Source organism: Amblyomma maculatum, chromosome 8 (assembly GCF_055883805.1).
Source record: "Amblyomma maculatum isolate TAMU_Amacu chromosome 8, ASM5588380v1, whole genome shotgun sequence".
NCBI classification, from domain to species: Eukaryota; Metazoa; Arthropoda; class Arachnida; order Ixodida; family Ixodidae; genus Amblyomma; species Amblyomma maculatum.
The window spans coordinates 65,793,903-65,821,144 of NC_139351.1; the positions used below are offsets into that span (position 1 = coordinate 65,793,903).

At 46.7% G+C, this 27,242-nt stretch overlaps 1 protein-coding gene across 1 annotated transcript in view; it reads right to left on the reverse strand.

Annotated features, from left to right (window-relative positions):
• The window catches only part of LOC146181333 (glycine dehydrogenase (decarboxylating), mitochondrial), a 47,065-nt gene that overhangs the window by 8,649 nt on the left and 11,174 nt on the right, over positions 1-27,242 (reverse strand). The window contains exons 3-17 of the mRNA XM_084576389.1: positions 22,924-23,224; positions 20,479-20,556; positions 19,898-20,045; positions 16,875-17,071; positions 15,670-15,872; positions 14,530-14,669; positions 12,944-13,024; positions 11,220-11,320; positions 9,278-9,362; positions 7,939-7,980; positions 7,081-7,223; positions 5,474-5,549; positions 4,503-4,628; positions 2,641-2,720; positions 1,010-1,192 (exon numbers count right to left, since the gene is read on the reverse strand). Of these exons, the coding sequence (XP_084432515.1) occupies positions 1,010-1,192; positions 2,641-2,720; positions 4,503-4,628; positions 5,474-5,549; positions 7,081-7,223; positions 7,939-7,980; positions 9,278-9,362; positions 11,220-11,320; positions 12,944-13,024; positions 14,530-14,669; positions 15,670-15,872; positions 16,875-17,071; positions 19,898-20,045; positions 20,479-20,556; positions 22,924-23,224 (1,984 nt within the window). The remainder of the gene's footprint in view (positions 1-1,009; positions 1,193-2,640; positions 2,721-4,502; positions 4,629-5,473; positions 5,550-7,080; positions 7,224-7,938; positions 7,981-9,277; positions 9,363-11,219; positions 11,321-12,943; positions 13,025-14,529; positions 14,670-15,669; positions 15,873-16,874; positions 17,072-19,897; positions 20,046-20,478; positions 20,557-22,923; positions 23,225-27,242) is intronic.

Here is a 27,242-nt window from a genome sequence, read left to right on the forward strand (position 1 = left end):
CAAAGAAGCTCGTGGTTTATTTTCTTTTTTCTTGCACGTTTTGTTCATTCGCTGTGCTTTCGATAAAAAAGCAACTAAATCAAATTTTACTACTCATACAGCTCTAAGATAATCAGCACATGCAGGGACGCACAGAAAAAAAAAGAATGAAATGATATTCGATAACTACCTGCTCCACGCCTGTTTACATGCTCCACACGTTGTAGAGTACTTATCAAACTAGGGATTATTCGCGCCCTTCGTCTATGCAGGGCAGTCTAAAATGTGGGCTGGGTCGGCAGTGAGAAAAAGCACGTGACTATGTGGCTGTTGGCAACGGCGTGGTTTAATTTTTGTTGGAGAGTTTAAGGCTGCTGCGCTTTCTGGGAAAGCGGGTCACTCTTTCCTATGATGCGTGCTCGCACCGTTCAGACAATGCATGACATGGCCTTGTGCTCACTTTCGAGTCGAACGTCACTGTACTAAATGCCGCTACAGTTACCCTATCTAGTTTTAAATAGTATGTGTGAGCGCAGCGTATTTTTTAAAAATCACATTCGGCGGAATAGAGTGACACCGACAGGCGTTAGGTGTGCTCTTATAAAAACACTCAGAGTTCTACAATTGAACATGGACTGCCAGAATACCAGCAATGCTGACGCATGACACGACTTGCCTATGCCTGAGCATATAGCGTGTTGATGACGCCAAATATGATGCGGCTGAGTACCTCTGAGCCGAATAGATGCATATATTCATCGAAGCTATCGGTAACAAAACGAACATGTAGATTTCCATCTCTCCTTCGCCCTTCTGGCATTTTCTCAAAAATACTGCTACATTTCCACCGGATAAAGCGCGGGTCTTTAGTTTGACGTTCTGTTCTCAGCTTCAGGAAAGCTGACCGGCAGATGACACCTTGCTTAGAACAAACATTTGTTTTATCCAAAGTCGTCACAGCCGCCACTCGGTTTGGAGTTCAGGCTCAAAGTCCGAAATGATTCCGAAAAAAAAAAGCCTGCTCACTCACACTCCGATGGGCCCCATACCGGGCCCTCCACCGCCGTGCGGTATGCAGAAGGTCTTGTGCAAGTTCAGATGGGAGACGTCCGAACCGTAGTCTCCTGGCCGGCAGACGCCCACCTGGGCGTTCATGTTTGCCCCATCAAGGTACACTTGGGCGCCTGCCCCGTGCACCAGGTCGCACACGTCGCTATAATGAAAAAGAAAAGGTAAAAAAATGTAATGTTCCCGCTTCATGCACACAGGACTCGCACTTCCGTCTTCACTGTATCAATTAGCATGGTGTAGCTCGATCTTTGGAAAGATAGCTGCTGTTCGAATATTGTGACCATGCTGAGAAAAAGCAAGAGGAAAGGCTGGGGGACACTTATCGATATAGATCGTCTTCGTAGTGTGTATATAAAAACAAAAAACGCGCACGGAGAGCGAGAGCAGACATCACGACGTTCGTGGTAACGCACGTGTTGATCGCCCTCTCTTCGCCCCTAGTGCTTTTGCGCGGTAAAGAGATGTCCATTACGCTGTTCAGAACCAATGTAGCAGCTGTCCACGCTTAGGAGACATTTAGGCCCACCCTTAAGGGACATCGTTATTGGTTCTCGCCTGCGGTTTCCCTTGCAGATTCTCGTTCACGTTAGTGCGCGTCATAACTAGCTTAATCACAACTTGCTCACCAAGGAGTGTTATGAAATTGGTTATGCTACCTTCCTGCGGAGAAAGCGCAAATTGAATGTGACGTGGAGCGCTTCATTCGGCTTACGGTGGACGCACTTTCATGGTCTCAGCTTCTCCGCGTGAACACAGTGGAGAGATGTGAAGGTTGACTTAAATTTTTGTAGTGGTCTTTTGCAGAGGGCCACGAAATTCGGTTTATAGGATTACAAACGATGCCTGTGGGGTACTATTACCCCACTGGTTTACTGTCCTCTTTTCAGTTCTTGTTGATGGTGTCACCAAAATGCTGTTATAATTTTTCTTTATTTTTAGAGCTATATCTATCCGCAACGCAAAAATAGAGTTGCAATTCGTGCCGGCCATTTCACTTTTGTTTAACCTCACGGTCACACCTTCAAAGTCAAACCACAGTAACATCAATTTTTACCCATACCGTTTATATTTGACACTGACCTTTGGCACTGTCCTTCGAACTTGACATTTTTCTTCAACTTCTGACCTTGAGTGACGTCATCTACAAAAACGCTACGTCAAATACTCGCGAGAATCATGACGTCACGTGATCGCATGGTCACTTCGCATAGAGAGGCTGCTGAGCTTCTGCATCGCCAGTCATAGATAAGAAGCCGAACACGTTGGATCGAGACGTTAGCAACGTAGCCAGCTCATGGTGGAATCACAAACACGATGAGCTATCGCTCGACCTTCGTTCAACCAATTTGAACCACGTTTTTCCAACGTTACTCGTTTTTTGTTTGTTCGGAACCTTCGATAAATAATTTGACCACCTACAAAGTTTTCTTCTATTTCGACGCTATAATGGTAAATAACGAAGTCAAACGTAGCGCACATGCAAATAACTAAGAGGCAAAGAAACGCATAGAACCCTGTAGCTTCAACTATTTAGCGTAGCGCAGCTCATAACTCGCGAGCGCCGAGACGTGTGAATTTCAGATTTCGCACCAGATAGTTTCCTCGTAGATCCCATTCGTGGACGGGTAAGTGATCATGATGCAGGCGACCTTGTCTCCATGTTGGTCCAGCTGAAAAGTATGACAACACAGTCTAAGTGCGATGGCCGTTCAAACCGTTTCCGTTTCAAGATGTTTCTTGCGAAGCTAAATAAACAAATCATAAGTAAACAGAACTTGTGATGGTATGGGAGGCAAGAGGTCCAGAAATTTCATTTTACTTCATGCGAAATTGGTAACACTACAGTATTTCTTCAATATTCAAGTGTACATGACAGGTAGCTTCAGCGCTATAGACGCGAGCTCGTGATATTTTGCTTTCATCCGCATAACGCACTAGATACACGGACGAGATTTGAATCTGACAGCGTGCGCGGATCCCTCCTCGTGAAACTCCCTAGCGATCCGCGTTAGCGAGCAATTATATATTGTCTATAACCCTTCTAACTTTAGCCAATAACATCTAATCGCCTCTCTCTGCCGTGGCGTATTGACACCAGAGGTGATGAAACGCTTCCACATCCATCATGCTACATATGTCGTGCTCCATTCGACACATGCGTCGGCCTCTAGTCGCTCGCTTTTTAGCTACTGCAGGTATGGCTCTCCACAGTGGATAGGCAGCGCGCTCACTTCATGGCACAGGAGCCCAAAGTTCTACCCCCAAACGTTCCTCTAATTTACCATTTTTTTTCCCCATCGAAAGTTATTTGCTTCTTTAACGCTTATAATGAATTATTTTCAGTTTTGTCACCTTAAACCTAGCCCGCCTGGAGATTTATTTAAATATAATTTGGCGTTACTCTCTGGGGTGCCCAAATCTATCTCGCTTAAGACAACGCTTGTCTTGAGGCACCAGTGTACACATACTGTCTCTATCGCCGCCTATAGCGCTGGTTTGACCAGCAGCGCAGGCTTGGTAGACACAAATTTGCTTTGCGACTGCCGCATATCGCGACAGTGTTCAAAGTATCTCCATTCTTCCATCCCTCCTCATAATAAAACCTTAATATCACCGTTATCATTACTGCTTGATTACGTTGGGGCCGCAGTCTGTACAGATCAGCAAGGAAACTGCGCTGCGTGCGTTTACATGTTGTGCCCCTTCAGCGTGGAATCCCGCCCGCTAACACACGACGACATTCGGACAGTAATTAAAATGTGAGCAAATTATTATTGTCATGCAATGGAGCTGAAAACAAAATGTCCCTTTTCAGGAGCGGAAACGACGTAAGTTCACTCAAGTCATCATCAAACATGCTATGATCACATAAACGCAGTGCAGCTTTGCAGGGAAATGGGGCTTAGTGGCCCTGGCTTATTTTATTTGATTATTCAACACTCCATTGTGGTACCATACTTCATGACCTCTTGGTGCAGTGGCTGACTAACAGAAATGAAATTAACTGCAGACGACTTAAACCCAATCTGTCGCGAGGATTTTGGCACTTCCCAACAAAGGCCTCCTTAGGGTGACTTTGATGTAATGGTGCAACGACTGCCTCACAAGAGAGCAGCTTGGCTAACATGTCTGGTCTGCTCGATGTGAGCTAGAAAGCTCATCACAGGCACTGCACTGCAAAGAACAGCACCCGGCCAGAAGAAAGCCTGCAACATTGGGGAAAGCCTGTTACTGGGAATGCCCGGTAACCTTAAGGATCAGAACTTGCAGCTGCCTCGCACAATGTGGATTCGCAAGCTACTGCGCTCGGGTAGTCTTCTTTTTCGCTTCTTTTGAGGGACCTAGTCCACGCGTTTTCTATACGACGCCTTTAAGCTGCACCTCGTAATATTCTCTGCAGTCAAAGAGCGATGGAGAAAAAAGTTGCCAGTCTAGCATGAACGTGCTCATACCTTGGCCTTGAGGTGGGCAACGTCTACGCTGCCGTCCTTCTTGATGTTCACCGGGTCGACGGCCATGCCGGCCATGTGAGCGCTCGCCGGATTGGTGCCGTGCGCAGACATGGGAATCAGGCACACCTGAGTGACAGGGACAAAGGTGGAAAAGAAGACAACTCAGTCGGGGCGTCAGACTGCAGACACAGTTGGAACTATAAATAAGCGGAGAAATATTTCGTACTGTGCCGCTGCCACGACATCCTCACTGTTTTACGTACAAGGGTTGTTAAATGCGTCCTTTAAGAACCTCTATCAGGGGGTGGGAACTGTGAGAGCAAGATGCGGCTTCTGCAATCACGTTATTCTCAAGCGTTCTGAAGTCAACCACACAGGCCTAGAAGGCGTCGCCTTTGTCTCGTAGGTTTCACCACTGGCTACGGGCACTTGTTACCTGCTTATAGCACCAGTAAAACTGGTTTGGTTTTGTTTGGTTTGTGGGGTTTAACGTCCCAAATCGACTAAGGCTATGAGAGACGCCGTAGTGGAGGACTACGGAAATTTCGACCACCTGGGGTTCTTCAACGTGCACTGACATCGCACAGCACACGGGCGCCTTGCTTTTCGCCTCCATCGAATAGCTGCCGCCAAGGCCGGGGTTCGATCCCGCATCCTTGGGAACAGTAATCGAGCGCAGTAACCACTGCGCTACCCCGGCGGGGCACCACTAAAACTAAACGGATTGTACTTCAGCTAGCGCGACTCGCGCTTATCATATTCCGTTTCAGTGCCGCAGGCGTGCTTGCCGTTAAGTGCGAGAGTTCGGGCTCGCCCAACGCCCCCCGCTGATGCAGGTAGCGTTGTCAACCATAGCTTTCTTTTCTATGCGAAGAGCGGAATAAAATAACAACGACATATTGCTTATAGTTTGTATCAGAACCCACAACACCAGTGACTTTCCCAAGGCCGGACATAGCGGTCTCGCTCACCTTCCTCTGCTTTTCTCCCTTGAAAGCAAAATACGAAGAGATGACCCTGAGCCCGGCGTACTCCCCTTGCGCGCCACTGCAAGAATAAGAAGAGAAAATAGTAACTTCCGCGGAAGCCAGAAAGAGGTTTACGCACACCCGCATGCAAAGGTGTGTACTTAAAGGCTACATGACATATACTCGGTCAAGACCTTGTTAGCTCGCTGTGGCACCATATACAGAGGGTCTGAGCGCTTAACGTGAAGGGGAAGAGATGCAAACTGCTTGCAACGATAATTTCAGCTTCACCACAGATAAATCAGCCGGGAGCATGGCTTCAGTTTTGGAAGGGCTGTATGGACACACTGCAACGGAGCATCAGCGTTGGTGCCGAATCGCGTCATCGTACACGGACACAGCGCCTAAGCGAGTAAATAAACTGGAGGGTTCCCAGTAGTGTCCCAGTATATGCGAGAAAAGAAGAGTGGCGAACAGCTGGTATGCAATAAGGCATGTGGTAGTACAAAATTGTGAGGAGTTCGACGGCCCAGTGTTGAGTCATGCGAATTCGCCACTAGAGGTTCTCAAACCCAGTTAAGTTACTGTTGGAAAGCGCCACTTTGATGTACTGGGGCCTGCTTCTGACAACTCTGAGCAGTGGAAATGGCAGAGCAGAATGCAAGATGTAGAATCGTGTGAGCTACGAAAATGGATGCACGTAGAGTAGATGTCTTGAATACGCTCGGTGGTGATTGTGAAATCTCATTTGAGATATATGCTACGTAAGGTATTGTCTGTTACTATAGTGTACAGAAGAAGCTGAGTGTGCAGTTATTACCAAAAGTAACCGAACAGCTACGCTGGCCTGAGCAAGCTCGCAGCCGATCAGCTCCCGGTGCCGGCCCGTGGTCTCTGGTTGCGAGCGTAAACCGGGTGACGTAAGCCTCCCCTCTCGCTCTTCCTTCCTTGAAAGTTTATTTAGCGCATAGCATGACAGCCGAAAGATTTAGGGCCTTCGAAGCTCATTCGAGGGCTTATGATTACTTTGGCCAATCTATACTCGTAACCAGACTACACAGGGAAGCGCTAGAGGCGCGAAGCTTCTCTATAGTCGGCTTCTAGTCGGCTTCTCCTCGGCTTCTAGTTGGCTTTGGCCGCTGAAGCGGTTACTTGATATATTTTGCGGAATGCCTGAAAAACTTCATTTCAGAGGTGCTATTGATCACAGCTGATCGATTATAAACAGACAACGGAGAGAAAAAAATACACTCCTTGCTACTCTTTTCCGCAGTGTTGGATTCACTGGATTAACATGTCTATTAAACTGGGCCACGAAGCGCGTATGAACAGGTTGTATGATGTCAAGTTGTAGTCCTTTTCACAAAGGTGCAGAAACGTGCCTAACGAAGCGGATATGGAAGAGAGCTATTCGTAAGCGCTAGGAATAGTTGACGTCCAACGCTCTCGAGCGCTCTACCCAAAGATAAAAAACCAGCTGCCCCGAGGGCCGCGATACGACGTAATAAGCCCTCCAGAAACGATGCGCGAGTTCGCGTTCGCGTATGGCGGGCGAAGCGAATTTCGTGTCGCTCATCAATATGAAGCCAGTCCGGAGGTTGAGCGCAGACCTGTTGGGCTGCAGCGACACCTTGTCGTAGCCGGTGATCTCGCAGAGGTCCCGCTCGAGCTCCTCGAACAGCTGGTGGTAGCCCTTGGCCTGCTCCAGGGGCACGAAAGGGTGGATGTTTGCGAACTCCGGCATCGAGCACGGCTGCATGACGACATAGAGAGGAAAGAAAAAATGATTTGATGCTTGAAACAACAAAGAACAATTAAGGAAGAATTGTTTCATATACCTTTGTGGGACGAAAGAAAAAACTATGTATGTTAAGTATAAATTTTGTTCTTCTGTTGAACTTCCTTTTTATTCATTTCCACCAACGTAACTAATTATTCTTACCAATATTACTTGCTTCTTTACTAAATTTATGGTATATCGCTAATTAATAACATAACGTTTGCCACCGTACCTCTTTGAAAAATGGATGACGGCTTTTATTTTGAACCTGAATTAAGCTGATCTGCTGCAGGTTTGCAAATGGAGCAAGTTGAACATCTTATGAACGAAAAATTTTAAGAAAACGCGCTCGCTTTATCCAAAGAATTTCACACGGACTCTTAGAAAAATGTAAAATCGTACTTCTAACTCTACTTTCATAATACAGCTGCTCCTTTTCCCCATTTATATGGTCCCTGGGATTGCAAGATACATGAAGAAGGCGTCATGGTACTGCACAAAGCGTCTTTGTAACGGTTTATCGGCCACTGAACTCGTTAAATTAAGCACCGCCCAATTTTACTAATGGCATCATATTAAACATACTGTAAAAACTAAGTGCCCTGAGCGCGGCATCGCATCAAATGGGAAGGTCCCCGCATTGGCCCCCACAGACAAATCCCTAACACGGCGATCAAAGCGTGCTCACCATCATTTCTACCGTGCTGTTGAGTTTCATGGTGCAAGAGCCCTGCAAAGAAGAAATGAGAGAGCAAATGTTATAACCACTTATCTCCCTACATGGCCTCAGAGATGGACAATGTTTTAAGAAGCGGTGACGATAGCTTCGTCACAGATGACTCTGTTCTTTCCAGCGTCAATGCACCACCCCCCTAACCGACGCGAATCACATCAAGACAGATGGAAGATTTTCAAAAGCGCCTATTGCCTGGCCCGCATGGTCTTTGTGATTAGGAGCCGCAGGCAACGTTACTTGCGGCAAGAGTTGACTGCACGGTAAGTGCTGAGCGGTTGGTAAACTGTGGCTGGAGATTTCTGTTACGATGTGCGATGGCAACGCAAAACGTTAATTTTTAGTATATGCCACATACGGATGGCGTTGCACAAGAGCGTGATGTGTTTTTTTAAGGCGAAAGCCTTTAACGGCTCATGCTGTCGTGGACAAAATGTGTCCCGCTTTTGCGGCGGCTCTGATTGGCCGAGGCGGGATGATGTCATAGAGATATCGACCAATCACAGAGTACCACCACAGTATGCGCGAATGCGTGCCTTATATGGCCATATGCCAATCAATTACTAATTAATAACTAAATAAGTAATTTATTATTACTAATAAGATACTAATCAATAAACTAATTATTCAATAACCTACTTAATGACTAACTAATCAATTATTTAATGACTAATTTATTACTAATTAGTGTCAGTTGCGTAGCGGAATGCGGCACTCAAGCTTTCGCCTTTGACTACTCTAGTCGCTATAGTCCCTCGTCATTTTTTTAAAGCTGACTGATGCATGCGCAGAAATATACTAGCTTCATAACGGACAAACGTCCATCCTTAAACTTGGGTACCACATTTAGCACCTCATTTAGCACCTCATTTAGCACTCGACGTGTAACACTGGCGAAATATAGTCGCAATTAAAAGATGCTTGCAAGATTATGCAGATTGTTCGGAAAAGGACACTTTTCAAGCATTTTCAATTACCTGCTCTCTTTTCTGTGCTAACAAGAAAAAGAAAACGAAAACCCAGACTCCTATTGATGCAGTGCCTTCCTTCGTGATCAGGATGGACTACACGAAGATATTGGCTTCGAATTTTCAATTTTTTCGCTAAAGTTGGAGCAGCATCAAACAAATTTCGTGATCGCGCTCCATTTTCTACTCTTCCGTCATTTTCGTTCAATTTCGCATAAGGCGACTAACGCAACCATTGGCTTGAACATAGAGAGATACGTTTGACCGCTCTCAGGAAAGAATTCACAGCCCTGCACGAAGGAAGAATGCGAGGCAGGCGTCCTCACCAGGGGGATCATGGAGTGGACGAGAGAAATGTCTTTGTTCTCCAGCTGCTTCATGAAGCGCACGATCTGCGTCTCCGAGTGGTACCTGAAGAAAATAGCGAAAGAAACGAGACAACATTGTGGTTCCCTCGCAGCAGCGGATGGCGCTACTGTTGCTACACACTGTCCTAGGATGCTTTGCTTCTCGCAACCCGTAGTCTGCGCGTTAATAAAAACGAAGTGGGGATAATCATTTGAAAATTAAAAGGAAAAAACAGGGAAAATTAGAGTTGGCATGTATCTTTATAGCACGTGTTCTAATGACGAAGGGGATTCTTATATTCTCCGTATCCGCCAGAAAATACCAAAACGTCTGACAGGACGGTTAAGCTCTGCGAGATCTGTTGTTGGGGTGCTGTCGTTTAAGATATATCGAGGCAATTAAATAACCAGAAAGCAACATATATATAAGTACTGTTATAGAACGTTTAATTTAGCTGTCCGCACATGCCCATTCTTCGACCAAACCTCCTAACTTGGCTGGATAGGGAGTGGCACCCCACTACAGAGACATTCCTAGGGTTACACGTTTATTAGTAACCACCACCGATTGGTAGTGCTATACTCCCCAGAGTACTCTACTTCACGTTTAGTATTCTTTGGATAGTGCTCGTGACAGCACCCTCAGTTCGGCTATTCCGTGAACTCGCCTGCACCTACCTCCTCCCCATGGAAATTTCATCCTCCTATTTTTAGCGCAACCATGCCGCTTACGATCGTGCATTCGTCCGCTCTCATCATCATCATCAACCTGACTATACCCAGTACAGGGCGAAGGCCTCTACCATATTTCTCCACTTAACCCGGTTCTGTGCTAGTTGCATCCACTTGACTCCTGAGAACTTCTTGACCTCATCCGCCCACATAACTTTCTGCCGCCCCCTACTATGCTTTCCTTCTCTTGGAATCCAGTTTGTTACCTTAAGCGACCATCGGTTATCCTCTCTTCGCACTACATGTCCTGCCCATGCCCATTTATTCTTAATTTTCACTGAAATGAAAGTAACTTGAGTTATTTCTCTGACTCACTCTGCACGCTTCCTATCTCTTAATGTTACCCCTACCATTTTTCGTTTCATTGCCCTCTGCTCTCATCATACACTCCTTTTTTCATAATAACTATCCTCTGGTCGGGGATTTCTCCACTATCGCTATACTATCTTCCTTCCAGACTAACCACGGTCCGGCTACGTATTCTTTCGTTATCACCGAACGCTCCTGCTTCCACGGTAACAAACCACACAGGGGTTAGCGTGGCAGCCACGCCCCGGTTGCTACGACGTGCAACCAGGAACCAACGGTCAACAGATCTAGCTGCACAAAATAATCAGGACGATAACGGAACCAGTTGTGCAAAAAAGATGCTATAACGTTTGGATCTATCCCCGATGATTAATTCCATGTCACGCTCTATTGAACGCGTTTACTAAGTGGGTGACGGCGGGGCGATTTCGTTGACGAGTGGTGCTTGCAGGTGGCAGCTAGCTTGCCCACTGTGTTCTCAAACAGGATTCCGATATGACATTTTCTTTGCGCTGCTACAGAATGACGTTCACCCACATGAAACAGTAGGTGGAGGTCATGTGCAGGGCACATTTTCGTGGGTATGGTGGGCGCGGCGCTTGTAAAGGGCAGTGTTAGGTGGGAGCACTGTTCGGAAGGCGGCGAACGTGGTGGAGCTGTCGGTCAAGAACGTCAGTGGGTAGGCGGGTAGGAATCCCTTCAGTTTGGGCGAAAGGTTGTGGAGGGAAAGTCGTCGGTGGGTGGAGCGTTAGAAGGGCAGTGGCTTACAACCAATAAGACTTCACAAAAATATTTTCGGTATTTTCACCAAGTCGCACGCAAAATTGAATTAAACATAACATAGCCTGTATAGAAAGAGGAGGTTGTCCTCAGAACTGACGTGTTGAAGACGGGGTGCGTGAGAAATGGAGTGTTCCTCTTGTGCTCTCCGTACAGCAAGCTCTCCTTGGGCTGCTCGGGCACGTCACTGGCGAGCTGCGCCTGCGTGGACGGATTTCAGAAGCACGTGATTCCTTAAACAATTCCCGTTCATCCACATCAAATAACAGCCCATCATTTTGGTGCAGTCCGCTCCTTTGGTTTGAGTTCGTTGAGCAGAAAAACCGCGGCAAGGTGGAAACAGAGTCCAGATCATATGTATAAGGAAGGAGTTCTATGCCGTCAACAAATAAAAAGAAAAACGAAACAAGGGTTTAACGGAACGCCATCTGGTCGGGTAGTGGCTTAGTAGAAACAGTATTTTTTTGGGTCACTAACCAATTCTCGAAACCTTTAGTTGATGTTTCGCAATCTCTACGCGTTGCTTGTTCACACTGAAGAACCCGCCGAGTAAGATGCAGCATTAAGTAGCTTTGACAAGTCATCGTAACGACTTTGCAACTGTGAAAGTTCAGTGTGAACAAGGAATTGCGGAGGTTTCAGAACATCAGGTAATGTTTTTGACCATTGGTATGTGATTAGGACTCGCTCTGCGAATGGAACAGCTCAGTTGCAAGCACAGAAGATGGCAAGAGCTTGACTTCAGCTTAACACGAACAGAGACTGTTTTACATAGGGAAATAAAATGTGTCCAAGTAAGAAAAGTATATCTGAAGTGCGACAAATGTGCGTCTATCTGCACTTAGCCGGGATATTTCTCATTGAGCCTGTAAGGCAGTTTATCCCTTCATAGGTAACGGGGGCACCAGAGGTACACGCGTTCGTACAGGAAATCGGGCCGCCGCGGTGGATTATATACTGTACAGTGGGTTTCTCAAAAAACAAATAGACATGTTTGTTCAAGAGACACTGCAACTCTTTATTTATCATCCACTGACACGATTTATAATTCTAATGATGGCGCTATTGAGGCCCCAGCTTTCGTTCTTGGTACATTTGGCTGAGGTGATCAAAATAAGTTCTTTTGTATGCAACGCCAGGATGTCGTTAGGTTGTAAAAGAAATCAACAACGCCATGTTGCAGCCTAGGCCTATGCGTGGTAATGTGCCCTAAATGGCCAGTGGCTAAGGCGAGGCTAGCATTAGTGCACACCAACAGGCTAGTGTCCTATAGAAGAGCATATAGCACTGCCCTAATGCTACCATTAGCGCTTTACCTGCTACCATATGTGCTCTATATAATAGAAGGTGACTCAACAGCACAGCAGGCTTCACAAAGAAGCTACAGACCTTAGAGGCATCGTCATCCACTCCCAGAACGTTTCTAAAGATGAAGGCGCGTGTGTTGCGACAGGAGATAAATGAATGACGAATTTTTATTGCGAAAGCAATACTACACCAAGTCTAACCGCTGATCGCTGTGTGCCGTGTCCGTGCCCGTGTAACGTGTCCGGGGTCTCCTGGCAGGAGCTGCCAACTTGGGTCTCACAATTCACATGAGACGGTTATGTCAGAATTAGCCTGCTAGGACCCTGGCATTCACGTTACCCCTTTAGGCCACTAAGGCACGTTCATACTGCTTGGTTAAAGCGGGATTTTATATATAGGCTGGAGGAGGAGGAGGAGGAGGAGGAGCTGAAGAAGAAGGTTTGGTCACCCGCAGCTAATGTTTTCGCTCCATATTCGGTTCAGCAGCATTGGACCCTTCTAATTTTTTTCACTTACCGCCGTCTTCTTGCTGCCGAATATCCAGAGGAGGTCGTCGAGATCCTTCTCCGTCACGGTCTCATCGAGGGAGACACCGACCTGAAACACGGGTGACTAGCAGTGACGCAGCAGTAATGCTGGAAATTCGGCCGAGTGTTCACGTTATGCCGCATTTATGTAGCCTTGCTCCTCGAGAATAATAAGCCATGAGTCGCGACAGTACTGATACACTAGAGGCAAAGGTTCCTAGCAATCATGTTTTGCATTTGCATTAACTCCCCAAGGATCTTACTTCCGAAAGAATGCGGAAATTTGAAGCTTACTGTGCGTTACATTTTCGCCCGTTTGTCACAAAGAACACGATATCGGAATACATAGACACAGCTTAAGCAAAACAGAAATTTGACCTAGTTGGCCCAGCATCATGTAAAAGAAACTCCACACACAAGACATCGGGAAAGAAACACTTGATGCGCCTTGTACAGGGTTTTGAATATTTGGGGGCTGGGATTTAAAACATTCCTATGCAAAATCTACTACACCATTCGAGCTGAAATAACGTTCACAAAGTAGCAAAATATCGTGCACGTTATCTGATAAGTGATTCAACATCGGTACTTGCCTAGATTTTCCGAAATCGAGAAAAAACTGCTTTCGGCGGCGTGCACAATTTTCGCAGAAGAGAGTCGAAAAGCTATTTTAACATGGTGCGTCATCTGTCGGGTAGCGAGGCAAGCGCGCCAACGGCCGGGATGGAGCTTGTCTCACTGCTCGATAGATGACGCATCATGTTAAATTAGCTTTTCAACTCTCTTCTGCGAAAATTGTGCACGCCACCTAGAGCAGTTTTTTCTCGATTTCGAGAAATATAGGCAAGTACCGATGTTGAATCACTTATCAGATAACGTAGACTATATTTTGCTACTTTGTGAACGTTATTTCAGCTCGAATGGGTTAGTAGATTTTGCATAGGAATTTTTTAAATCCCAGCCCCCAAATATTCAAGACCCTGTATTCCTTGTCTTCTCTGCGCTGTTTCTTTCCTAGAGAACAGGACTTCTAGATCATCAATTCTGGACGCACATAAGCCAGGAATCGGAACAAAAAAGCGGCTTGCGAGACGTCACTTGAAGCTTGCGTAATGCGATATTCTGGATATGCGTCAAGCAAAACGCTTAGTAAAAAGACTTTTCGCGAATTCGCAACGATCTGTGACGGAGATTTACGAGCACTGGAGCCGAAAGTGTCAGCGTTGGTCAACGAGCAGGGCACGCCTTTATCAGCGATAAGTTAGGATAAGCATCTTCCCGCGAGTCAACATAAATTCGTGATGCTCTTACCAAAAAGAAGAGATTGTGACCACTTTGCGGTGACTGGAGCTGTAAAGGTACCTCCGAGATCCGCGCAAGACAAAATCGCTGTTGACGCATGTGTTTTGCTTTAGAAATCGGCCGCTGACGGCAACCTGTGTATTTAGGTTTCGGTCTCAATTTAGGTGATCTTGCGTACGAAAACTTTTTGTTTGGTCAGGCTCTCTCGTTGATTCAAACGCGCCACCTTATCATAGAGGGCAATGTTTATCTGGCCCCCGCAGGGAAGCATACCGTGCCATCGACGAAGTACCGCAGGTTGATCTCTTTCTCATCCGCATTCTTCTTGATAGCGTCTTGGGAGCTAGATGGTTTTATTTTGAGGGTGTCGAAGAACCTCGGGTGCTGGACGTGATGACCGGCGCTTGTCACTCCTGGAAAGACACACAGTTTTTTAGGCTAGGCAGATGGCTTTACCAGACAGCAGCGTCGACAATAGAATAAATGGCTCAGCACGGAGTAAAAAACCGCTCCCGAATAAAGCGCGATAGGCATGAAATACCCGTTTTCTTTGCAACAATGCTTAATATATCAGTAGGCTTTATTCGGGGCGTGAAATTCGCATGCGTCAAGTAAATATTTGACGACTGAATGTTTTTTTTCTCGAGTCCTTTCAATACCGGCTTCAGAAACAGAAGAGTGGCTGATGCCACAGAAAAGTGATAGACTGAGCCGAGAAGGCTGCCGTACATTCATATCAAGTACGGATGCACACTTAACTGTGATATACCACAGAAACCATTCGGCTTTTGGAATAGAAACAAAGTGGTAGAAAATAATAATAAGCTATTTTCGAGGCGCTGCCGAATCTCCCGTAGGGATTCACGTAGATAAGTGTCATAAGCATAATATTTAAGCAAATTAGAACACAAACAAAATAAATAAGCCAGTCAACAGGCGACGTTTTGGACACTTCTTGACAAGGCGCCAGCATAGATGTTTAGTCATCTCATCGTCTTTCAGATTTGATCATAATCATCATCAGCCTTCTTGACAAGGCGCCAGAATAGATGTTTAGTCATCTCATCTTCTTTCAGATTTGATCATCATCATAATCATCATCATCATCATCATCATCATCATCAGCCTGACTATACCCACTGCAGGGCGAAGGCATCTCTCATATTCCTCCAATTGACCCGGTCCTGTGCTAGCTGATACTTTAGAACAGATTTGATACTTTTGAACAAAACTGCCATCAACGACAACACTAGCCGTCACACTGTTCCACATCAATGTCGATTTCAAAAAATGCAACAATTCCTGGCAGGTCTTCAGTGCCACTCCACACATCAGCATAGGGAGCGATTTCTATGTATCCCAAAAGACACTGAAAAAGTGAATGGACGGAATGAAGTAGGCAATAAGGCGCACCCCTGGCGAGCAGTACGGTGGCATTGTGCACCCTGGTGGCGATGTCTCGCAGCCCGTGTGGTCCATGGTAGATCGCGTAGAGCGCCGACATGTTAGCAAGCAGCGCTTGCGCAGTGCAGATGTTGCTGGTGGCCTTGTCTCGGCGGATGTGCTGCTCGCGGGTCTGTAGCGCCAAGCGGTAGGCACGACCCCCCGTCGCGTCCCTGAGAAAAGCGCACGGGCACGGGGAAGCACGTTGATAGCGCACTGCCTGGCAATGCCTTTTGCATGCAGGTAAACTATAGGAACACTGAAACCTCGCACTAAAACATGAAAGTTGGAAAAAAAATGCAAGGTGAGCCACCTGGTTCAATTTTCTTTGCCTTGTTTGATTTACCGGCTTCCATTTACGACTCCTCGCTTGCTCTACAATATACACATGCTGAGGTGTTTGCTAAGCCCCGCCAAGTTTACTGGATGATGGCATGCAGTCGTACTGTTCTAAGCCTTCGAAACACTCATATGGTAAGGCCTATGGCTATTTCCAACGCAGCGACCCGCATGAATACGAAAGTGACAACTGTCTAGCGAAGAAGTACATTCGTCGATACAGGCAAAACGGGGACACTTGAGTCTCGCTACAACGAACTCGGTTCCAGACGCGTCAGGAATGAAAACAAAAGTAGTTTCACAGAACCCCTGATATTTGCAGTTGTGTTCTGATTACTGTTGCAACGACGAAGGTCCTCAGCAATCCGTTTCTCGCTATCTCTCATTTTCCGTATAACGTTCTATAGCTATGCTGACGGTCGTAAAGTGTGAGTAAACCAGAAAGTTGATTAAATAGCCGACCCTCCAAGCACTCTACGCAAGGTTATAGAATCAGTGGGCGAGGTTTAAGCAGTGCCTACCTAATGCGACATTGAACACACCATGCAAGAAAAGAGACAAACATTTCTGCTCCGACGACCACGTGTTAAAGCATGCATCAAAACGCATGAGCATGCTTGTTCAAATTACGCCCCCGCCCTGGTGCAGGTGTGCCTCTCGCGCCTTTAAGAACGGAAGCAAATGAACTGCCCAGTGACCGCGCATATAGTTGCTTTTCCTGTCTCTGTACCATCTGTACCTTCCAAAGCTGCGCAGGGACATAGCTCTACAAGTCATGCAGAGATTGACGTGCATCCAATCCGACGTTAGCGGGTGACGTATTCCACTGCACTCGCCTGGTGACGCCCACTACTCGTCCCGGCATGAGGCGCATGAGAGAGTTCCGCACCGCGAAGAAGCCCGCGTGCGGCCCTCCGTAGTTGAGCGGCACGCCCAGTCGCTGGCTGGTGCCGATGGCGATGTCGGCACCCAGCTCGCCCGGAGGCCGCATCACCGTCATCGCCAGCAGATCCGTGGCGCACACCACCAGCGCCTGCGATGAGATAGGTGATTACCGTGCGGCCGGGTACACCTCGAGCCTTCACTTAAACTCCGCCCACACTCATGACCGGCACATATTGTTCCTTCGGTAGAAGGAAGCAGTCCGTTACCAAAGACTCTTAGAACGTGAGATTATCTGGCTACCCGAACAAAAAGCTATCAGAAGAAAACTTATAAGGGTGACAATTTTGGAAACATTACGATGAGGTTACTTAAGACTCTTTAAGAAGGAATGTCCTAGCAATGGTGTTTGCATCTGCATTTCCGTTGAGCATTTGCTTCACTTCCGTTGCTGCATTCAACACATCACTTCACACTCATCAGTGGTTGAGGTAGGCCACAAAAGGTTTTGTGTAAGCCAAAGGGCCACCTTTTAATTTTTCTCTTGTGAGTGGTGCATTGTCTGTCATGCTTCATGGTCATGTGACCCCTGTGAAGTAATAGTTTTATTGACCAATCAGCGAATTTAGTCTCTCACGGCGATGGGTTCCGCCTCTAACCAATAATATGGTGATTATAGCCAGCCCTGTCGGTCAATCAACACTTCCAGTTTAGTGGAAGTCATTGACAGTGACGTCATGACCCTGTCGACATCACAATTTTTGGTCATGTCCGACGACACCGAATTTTCCGCGACAAGAGACCTTTAAAGCTGTCGGGTTAATACGGCCTCTGCAGCTGTGATTAAAGGTCGTTTTGCTGTGCTTCGATTAGGTGCTACACTTCACAGCATTTGTTGTTTTCACTCGCCTGGAGCGCAGAAATTTGAAATGTAATACAGAACGCGACATCAAGATCATACGTTGTGAAGAACAGCGGTCTTGCTTGCTGGGAAAATAACGAAACATTGTGTCGAAAACAACGAAATGTCTTTTGAGGACTTTTCTCTGTGGTACAGTTTTGCTCTCTGTGTGAAATGTATGACGTTTAAATTAACGTAAACTGTACAGAAAGCATCCTGCTATAAAGGAGTACAATACATTTCAACAAGTGACTTGTATCCCTGGAGCAAGGTTTGGGAAGCAGGTGTGATACAAGTTGAAAAAGTGCGTAAACTCTCATTGCTAAGTTTCTCAAGTTTTATGGCCGAGATTAGGGAGTCAAGCGTGCACTTACTACGCAACACACATGACTTCCGTTATGCTTAGATTCGCCTCTAATCGAATGAAGTTTGTTGCTTAGCTCATTCACCCATTAAGACAGCTATTTAGCTCCAAGCTCACGATGTACAATCTTCAAGCAATCTGTGAACGATACATTACTTTTTATTTTGCGACTGGGGTTTTCTCCATCAGGCCGATTACGACATGGCTAGGGGCTTAGCAGAAATTTATTACCTGTCCCTGCACATCTACTCTTCGTGCGTTGCGTATGGTGTATGCGTGTGAAGAAGCGGAATGACAGACATGGAAGCCTTATAACCTCACTGAAAGTGTTGAAAATGCTATGCTGAAAGCGGTTCAAAATAAAAGACGTGATGAACGACCAGATAGCGACGTGCGAAGTGGTATTGCTGTTTAAGACCTAGCCAAAATGAAAATTTTGCATCAGTCGCTGCTAATTCAAGGAGAGGCGGGTCCCAGGCTACCAATATTAGTTTTATTGTTTTGTTTTGTTTTTATTTGCTGGGGTTTAAGTCTCGATGCGATTCAGTCTATGAGAGGCGCCGCAGTGGAGGGCTCTGAAACTTTCCCCCAATTGGGGATCTTCGACGTAGTCTGACATCACACAGCCCACTGGAGGATAGCTTTTCGCCTCCATCGAAAAGTGGCCGCAGCGGCTGGTATCTGATCCCGCATCCTTAGGCCAGCAGTCGAGTGCTCTAACCACTGCATACCGTATGTTTTGTCTTACGTTTCAAGAGAAAAAAAAAAGCGAAAGTTAAAGCTGAGAAAAGTGTTCATGCGTATAGGCGAAGGAAGGGGATAATTAAATAAAGGTTTATAACGCATGTTTAAACAAATTACAAGATTGCACTTAGCTTCACTTAAGAGCTTAACGGCGAGAACCTTCCTCCTCCTCTTCTTCCTCTTCTGTCTCCCTCTTCTCTTCTTCCTCTATCTTGCGTGTTCGTGTACTTATTAAAATCTCATTACTTTCTTTTTCTTTCTTTCTCTTTGTCGTTAGAACCTATTGCGAAGTCCATACCGGGGAAATTATGTTGACGTCTTGCTGGCCCATTTCGAGGGGTCTCGCCGAATCTCACTGACACATCTCGCGAAAACACCTCGTGGAATCTCGCCGATACATCTCGCAGACGCGAGATATTCACCATGAGCCTACAGAAAGGTTTTCGCCTCAATAAAGGGGTTATCACTCTACCGGTGTCAGCCTCAAGTGCGTGCATGTGGTAATGGTCCATGTAGTGGTTAACAGGACACCTGATACTCGTCGTCGACATGGCCGACGGTACAAACGATCAATTACGACGCCTCTCCAGAAGCACAGAAATTCAGCCATGCTGGCAAGACACAATGGGAACTACAAATAGTCCGAAGAGGCATGAACGAATGCAGAAAAAACACTCATAAAACTACCATTACCTTTCAAGAAAACCGCAGAGAACCATACTTATGCTGGCTGCAGCCTTGCGCCTGCCCTCAACAATTTCCTTTGCGCCAATTAGTTTCTTTTTGTTCTTTGAAACTCAGCGCTCATCGTCTCCGTCTAGCTGCACGTACACTTGGTTCTTCGCGGTGTCTACTATGATGAGGTCACTGATGTTGGCTAAATGATGATTGCGGCATTTTGTGAGAACGACGCCATGTGCGAAAATCAGTTTTAACTGCCGATGCTATATTACTTGCTACCGGCTTACCTTTGCGTCGTGACATGCCTTGGCGATGTCCTTGAAGTCCTCCACCGAGCCCTCGGTGTCCGGATATTGGTAAAGGACGCCACATACGTCGCCCTTGGAGAAGTCCATGCTGGCACAGTCGGACACCACCACGTTGATGTCCAGGGCACTGGGAAAGGGACGAAAGACTTTGAAGTCGCGCGTCTCATTCTGCTCCTAGGCTATCTGCAAGTAAGTGCGAACAGTGCTCTTAAGATCGATCACTCCTTGAATTCCCAGTAGTCTATCGACGAATATATTAGGAGGTACCAACTAGCAGCGTTAAGGCAAAATAGATTCCATGGAAAGGTGATTTTTTTTTGTTTACTAGCGCAACCTACTGGACAGTTACGCAGTGTGTGCAGCAGCATCTATGTTTTCGTTTCTTGACTTCTCTGGAAAGGATACGTTAACAACGCACAACACAAACTTTCATTATTCGATTAACTCAAGGAAATTCGCTACACTACCCTGAATTTTTCGTTCATGACATTTCTGCAGTATTATGCGTATTCACCTTACGGCAGTACGGAAAGGTTGTCAGGGCGTATCGACAGACTTACTCTGCTCGAGTCTGAACCACAGCGAGAGTCTGCGGATGTACTTTGTCCGAGATGAGCATCGTCTTCTTCTTGGTGAACCTGCACAGGAAGAGAGAGAACAAGTCGCATAGTTCACAGCTATTTTATCATATCTAGTTATTTAAGTTTGCTACTGTGGCTATATTCACTGTGGCCGTTTCATGGAGGTTAACTGACCATGGCGCCACCTATGAGTCGTGCTGTCCGACGGCTGAGACGAGCCGCCGCAACATGCATTTTCCCGCTGCGTTTATATTACAAGTAATAATGTTAATCGGTTCACAGGAAGGGAAAGGCAGCGGTATCTGTCACACTTGTTTCTGCGGACACCTGAACCCGCGCCATAAGGAAAGGGAGGAAGGTGGGAGTGAAAGGGAAAAGGGAGAAAGAGGAGCCGTAATGGAGGGCTACTGAGCAATTTCGACCGCCTCAACTACTGAGCAGTTCGCTTGACCACCGACAGTAGCCTGACGCTCTGCTAACCTATCAGCTTAGGCACAAACTGGGCGCAGGATCACGGAGCCAATAGTAGCCTTGACGTATTGACGTAGACATCGCCACAAATTAATATCAAGTGGTGAGCAATAGTTTCAATTTTCAACTTCAAATTTCGCAGCTATCAGCAACGCCCTATGCCAGTGAACGGAAGTCAGCAGAGCTGCAAGAAGCCGAGAACCCAGTTTTACTTTTCAAATGTCTGGTGCAGTTGCCTCTAGAGTAATTTAGGACGATGAAAGACTCGCCATTTTCAGACACAAACTCACTTGTAAAGTTAGAAAAAGGCCGGACTTTACACCGCAAAGGCAGCGATACCCTGAAATACATCTGACAGTGATAAAATTCTATTCGAGCCACAAGTGTAGCGGCATCTTATCAATATCAGAGAGTAGCTGTAACCATTTGAATACACAGATCCTGTCTGCAACGTGGATGGAAAAACACGCTTTGAGGAACGCAACCGGCATAGTAACGGTCGCCCTTCTGCGCCCATCTCAGCCGCGCCGTTAGAGAAGGGAGGGCGGAGTAAGTATGAAGAGAAGGGGAGTACTGAAGGGATCCGGAATAATCTCTACCACCTCTGGTCTGACTGAGGTTGCAAAGCGCAGGTGTGGCTCTTTCAAGCCACCCCATAGAATAGCAGCCTCTGACATAGGTGGACGTAAATCGAGAGTAGAAGGCTGTGCTAATTTCATGCAGCGCAATCATGACACTGTCAACAACGCTTTTGCAGTTTCATGCTTTTACACTCTCGTGAGAAGACAAAATTCTCTAATTACACCTGCTTCGACAGGCGCTGAAATATGTTCTTTGGGAATGTTTTTCTCTTTCTCTTTTTGGAGCGGCCGTCATGAAAGACACAAAAATAACATGTTCTTTATATCATCAACACAGAGACGACCCGAAACCAACAGACGTCTCTTAATTATCTGCCACCACTCTTAGCAAGCACATGGAGATCTCCATAACCGTGCTGCTGCTGTTTCCTCTCTACATTGAGCACGAAGTCAGCGCTCGCTTGGACGGTGATTTTCTTTTTTTATTCTAGACGTATGTAATCAGGCATAGTGAAAAAAAAGAGCGGGAAGTATGAGAAAGTTAGAAGAAGGAGTGTAAATAGGTCTTTCTTAAGAATTCTCATAAGTTGCCGATAAATTTATTGTCTGGCGTCCACTTGCGGTATTGATAGTCAGGGTCCCACCCCAGGCTATACTTTCCTTAGGTAGCCCTGTCTCACGGATGCCGTAGCTGGCCAGGTCCATAGCAGATGCTTCACATCCCACAGTTCAGCAGCGATGTGTGGCAGCGTGCGCATTCTAGTTGGTCTGCTTGGATCTACCAACGCACATTGGGAGGTGGCCCTTCCTGGCCCCCAGCGGCGGGGAACCTAGGGACTTTCGTCGGTTGTATAGCGGAGTTCCATGCCACAGAGGTATCTGTTATTAAAGTAGTCGCTCTATTCATTGCTTCAATAAAAGACAACTACTGTTGCGACACTCGTCTCCTCTTTTAATCTTGCTCTTCGCTATTCTTTCAACTATCCTCTTCCCGCACGAGGCAGCGAAAGTATTCCAGCCGGAGCCTGCTGGCAGTCCCACGCATTCCCTTTCTTTTCTCAAACAACACACAATGAGTAAACATGCTTGTTCGCCGCGGCCACGTGAAATCATTGAGCATGGACACTTCATATAAAACAGAGCAAAGTTAACCAATGTGCCCTTAAGATAGTGGAACTGATGCTCAGATAAGGCAAGTGCAGCAAAGGGTAGCAGTGAGTCAGGTGGGCGAACAAGATTCTGAAATTCGAAAAGAAGGAGGGTGAGGAAGCCGTAGTCTAAAGGCAATGCTACCTGGCTGATAATGACAGTACGTTAAGGCATTAGCGCCTGTGGTTCCTTTGACAATCAACAAGATAAAACAGAAGCCCACCTTGCGCAGAGGCCCATAGCCTCAGCGGCAGCCGTGCCTTCGTCCAGGAGCGAGGCGTTGGCAAGGTCTAGGCCCGTTAGGTCCGCCACCATGGTCTGGTAGTTGAGCAAATTCTCGAGGCGTCCCTGGGCGATCTCGGCCTGGTAGGGCGTGTACTGCGTCGTCCAGCCCGGGTTCTCGAAAACGTTGCGCACGATGGTGGCTGGCGGCAGGCAGCCATAGTAACCCATGCCGATGTATGAGCGCCACATGGCGTTGCGCGAAGCCAGCTCGCGGGCGCGCTCCAGCAGCTCTTCCTCGCCTGCGCGAGCACCACGTCAGAACGCTGACGAGAGTCGCTCCAGGCTCGAAATTAATCCTACGTCACACTTAATTCGAAGTCTTAAAGCGAAAGCACTTACAGGCTCGTAAGTGTGGACAGAATTTTTGTGCCCGCGGAGGGTGTCACACCGTCATTGTCTGCTGAGAAATGAATTGATTGACGAGTAAAGAATGGATGCCTGGCGCAGAGCGTGGAAAACTGTGTGTGTACAAAGTTTTTTAACAAGGTTGTATAATTAGTCAATTGAGCCATGGACGTTGAAATCGTGCAACATGCGCCAAAGTTGTGCAGAAAAACGTGAGAATTAATGAGTTGTCAGGGCTTGTCATTGTGTTACCGCATTGCACAGTCAGTCAAGAATAAAAGGGGAAAACGTAGTAAATGAGAAAAAAGAATAAAAACGGTAAAAAGAGAAGAAAGAGCCCAAAGAGAATAAATTAGAAAAAGTAAACAAGAAAAAAGGGGGCGAAAAGAAACAAAAGAAGCAAATTATTGCAATGAGTCGCAAGAAAGGCTTTCGTATTACCGCGCTTAAGAGAGATAGATCTATGTAACTCCAACGAAGCCTTCGTACAATGCGGAAGTACTAAAGCCAGTTATAACATAAGCACACACAATCTCAGGTGCAACTCAATCGCGCAGTGGGAAATGGGGTGAAGGAGGAGTGGAAGTCGAAAAAAATGAGTGCATATATAGTGGAAGGTTCCCGAATAGAATCGATCAGCTGGAGGAGGAGGAGGAATCAACATTTTTTAGGCCCGAAATAAATCAGTGGTGCATGCAGGCACCAGACGGGGTGGTTCCCTATTTGCGGGACCCATATATTCCCAGAATCTCTTGGTCCCTGCCCGTCAGTGCGAGCTGAATCGATAGGGCGGGGCTGGATAACAAGGTCTCCCATCGCTCAAAGGGTTGGGTATTGCAGGTATTGGCGGGAAGGGAGGAGGAGACTCTTGAGTTCTGTGAATTCTGCCAAAACGTGCGGCAAGGTGCCCTTACACGTGCGCTGACACCCCACAATACAGATGTGGTTTTGGGTTTCGCTCTCCTCGAAACGCAGTCGGGTTTGAATCCGGGTATCCGGGCCAGTAGCTGAGTGCCCTAACCAGTCAGCCACAGAGGTGGGTTGTTATCTAACGCGATACGGACAAATGAAGGCTATCATTAAATGGTTTCCCTTAATGCCGAAGACGACACTTAAGGCCAAAGACGATGATGGGGCTTTTAATGCCATTGAACTAAAATTAGGGGGATATTTGATTAAGCTCCGTCTTAAGGGATTGATGCGATAGCAGCCTATGCACTGTGCTCATAGTCAATTAGGTTATAATCAACGTCCTTGCTTACTCGAAGTGCACTTTTCGTGCGCCATCTGCTGGTTCAATGGCATAGATTAGGTCGTAGGAGTGCCGGTGACCGCCGCACGCCGGTGCCACTTCAAGAAAAATGAGATACAGTATTATGCAATTGCTGCTCAGCTAATAGCTACTTGCTTGACCTCTAACTAAACGCATAATCATTAGCGTACATTCATAATGTAAACTTTAAGCATATAACGAAGCCCGCTTGCTTAAAACACATACACGAGTGTCATGCATAGCTCAGCGGATAGCATGTCTTAGACCAAGGGTCATGAATTGGAATCCGGCATGATTACTTATATTTTTTTTTGTAAGCGAACTTTATTTCTGTTAAAAGTCTAAGGATTTTAGACAAAGAGATATTTATTTTGTATTACAGATCACGTTTTCATCTCTTGAACTCCATACGTGGCGTCATTTTTAAACTGAGTGTTGATGGTAGTTTGAAGTTCCAGCGCAGGTCATGTGGCTGCCACATTAACATCTTGTCGACCAAAAATAATTATTCACTCAAGGCCAGCAATACCAAACCCAACGATGCTGTTTTTTTTTTCTGCGACATATAATCCCCAAGCCATCGCACAAAACGTACGCGAGTCCAAAATAGGTCGCTACTTTCCTAACCTACCGAGACGAGCATATGGTTACCACTCGCGGCTGCTGAAGGCCATACTCCGTCTCAAAGTTTTTCTTTCTCCTGATAGACATGAAGCTATGGAGACAGTACGCAAAACATGCCAGGACAATTCGAGATGTCAGTGCACGTTAAATATCTCCGAGTAGATAGATAGGCATTCGGTATTATCTATCCTTCAAACAGCGACTACGTCAACCCTTTTTGTCCTGTCTAGTTTTATCACTTGCCTCATGGTAACATTGAGACCACTGAGAAATGGAGCAGAATTCTGTGGACTTTTGCACCCAGAGTTTCACTCTATGTATCAGCAACGGAACGATACGTTGAGATACTATAATGCACCACATTTATACCGTGATGGACAGAGATCGTCTTGGAAGATGTCACTGAGGGCAATCGCTCATTGCTCGTTATGTTTCTCCCGAGTTCCAGCAAACCAACAAAATGTTAGTAGCGCTACAGCGACAAACCTTGGAGCCATAGGCACTGCAACCATTAAATTATATGTTTTCTTTGTTGCCTGGATTCAGCGTAGCACGACGTTGCCCTTTGTTTCAAAGCAGAGTGATCTGAAAGCCGATATCACTGATGGCGTCACTGATATGGCGTCACTGCTGACGTCTTATCGCGTGGAGTCGGTAAGGAAGTGTCAGGGCATGTTCGTTCGCGGTTAACTCTAGTCTTAGTTCCTACCACCATAGTTTCTACCACCAGATCTGGTGGCAGAACCTATGCGATGAAGATGAAACCAGTGAAAAAAGTGAGAAGAAAAAAAAAGCTGCTGAGGCTTTTTTCACCCATGCCTTGACAATTTATCAGGGAGCTCCCCAGCAGACTCGTGGCTTCCTTGTGGCAATAAAGATAAAGAAGCAAAGAGGTGATGCTGACTCGCCACCACTCCTCTCATTCCTGATAAGAGGACCACAAAGTGACGGCGTGACTCTCGTCCTTATCATGCGACCCCTTAAAGAGAAAGGGGTCAACCGCCTCCAGTGGGAACACACAAGGAGGGGGGCTCAAGCAAACACGCACGTAAGCGGACACACCTGCTTCCGTCTAGTGTGGTGTGAGGCATACCCCGTGGTTAGATTAGCTGCAAGTCCAGCGCGCCAAGGGATAAGATAAACGCGTTGGCCTCGACCCGTTTTCATGGGCTCATTAGGAGTTACACATTGATGATAGTACCCAGGTTCGTTGACTAGCGGCGAATTGGTGCGTACATTACCACGTCTGAAAGCGTTAGGGCTGGGTGTACCCGAAGAGCAACAAAGGTTCTGCACCATCGCCGCCGGAAAGATTGACACTTGAAAATCTGTGAAGGTGCTCCAGCGACGCCTTTTGTCGCTGGTGACTGTACTTTTTACTTTTGTCAACGAACGATAGTACTGCACCGTTGAAACCTGTATAATGGAGTATTAAAAGAGGTGGGCAAATGGGGACCATGCACTGTACAGAACTATCCGGATATCATGTGGTGGGCTCTTTCATCATGCTTTTTTGCCATACCCTTTCGGGTGCCTGTTAACATGTTGAGAACCTAGAGGGCCCTGATCCGAAGTAATCTTGACACCCATTTCCAACCGCCATCTATATGGCTGCCTACCCTATCCCCAACCCCACCCGAGAGAACTGAAAGGCGACCCTGTCCGGCTACTGTACACTACAGGCCCAAAATGTCTTAACACAGCGCGCCCGGGCTGCGGCAAACTCCAATGGAGTGCCTATCTAGGCATCCCACCTAGTGTATATACCTCTCTGTAATATAATAAATGTTTTCACCACCACCCCCGTAACTGCATCAAAGGACGAATATGTCCCCAGGCTGCCATAATATTGAAAAATCGTGGATACCCCGAACAAGACAAATGCCTCCTATGGACACCGATACATCAAGGCGTGGAAGGGAACGAGTGCGCCTATGTCGATGCCCGAGCTCTCCTCCCCCGGGACTCGACCCCTCCATCCTCCAAACCCCCTATCCCGGCCCTCTGGCGACGTA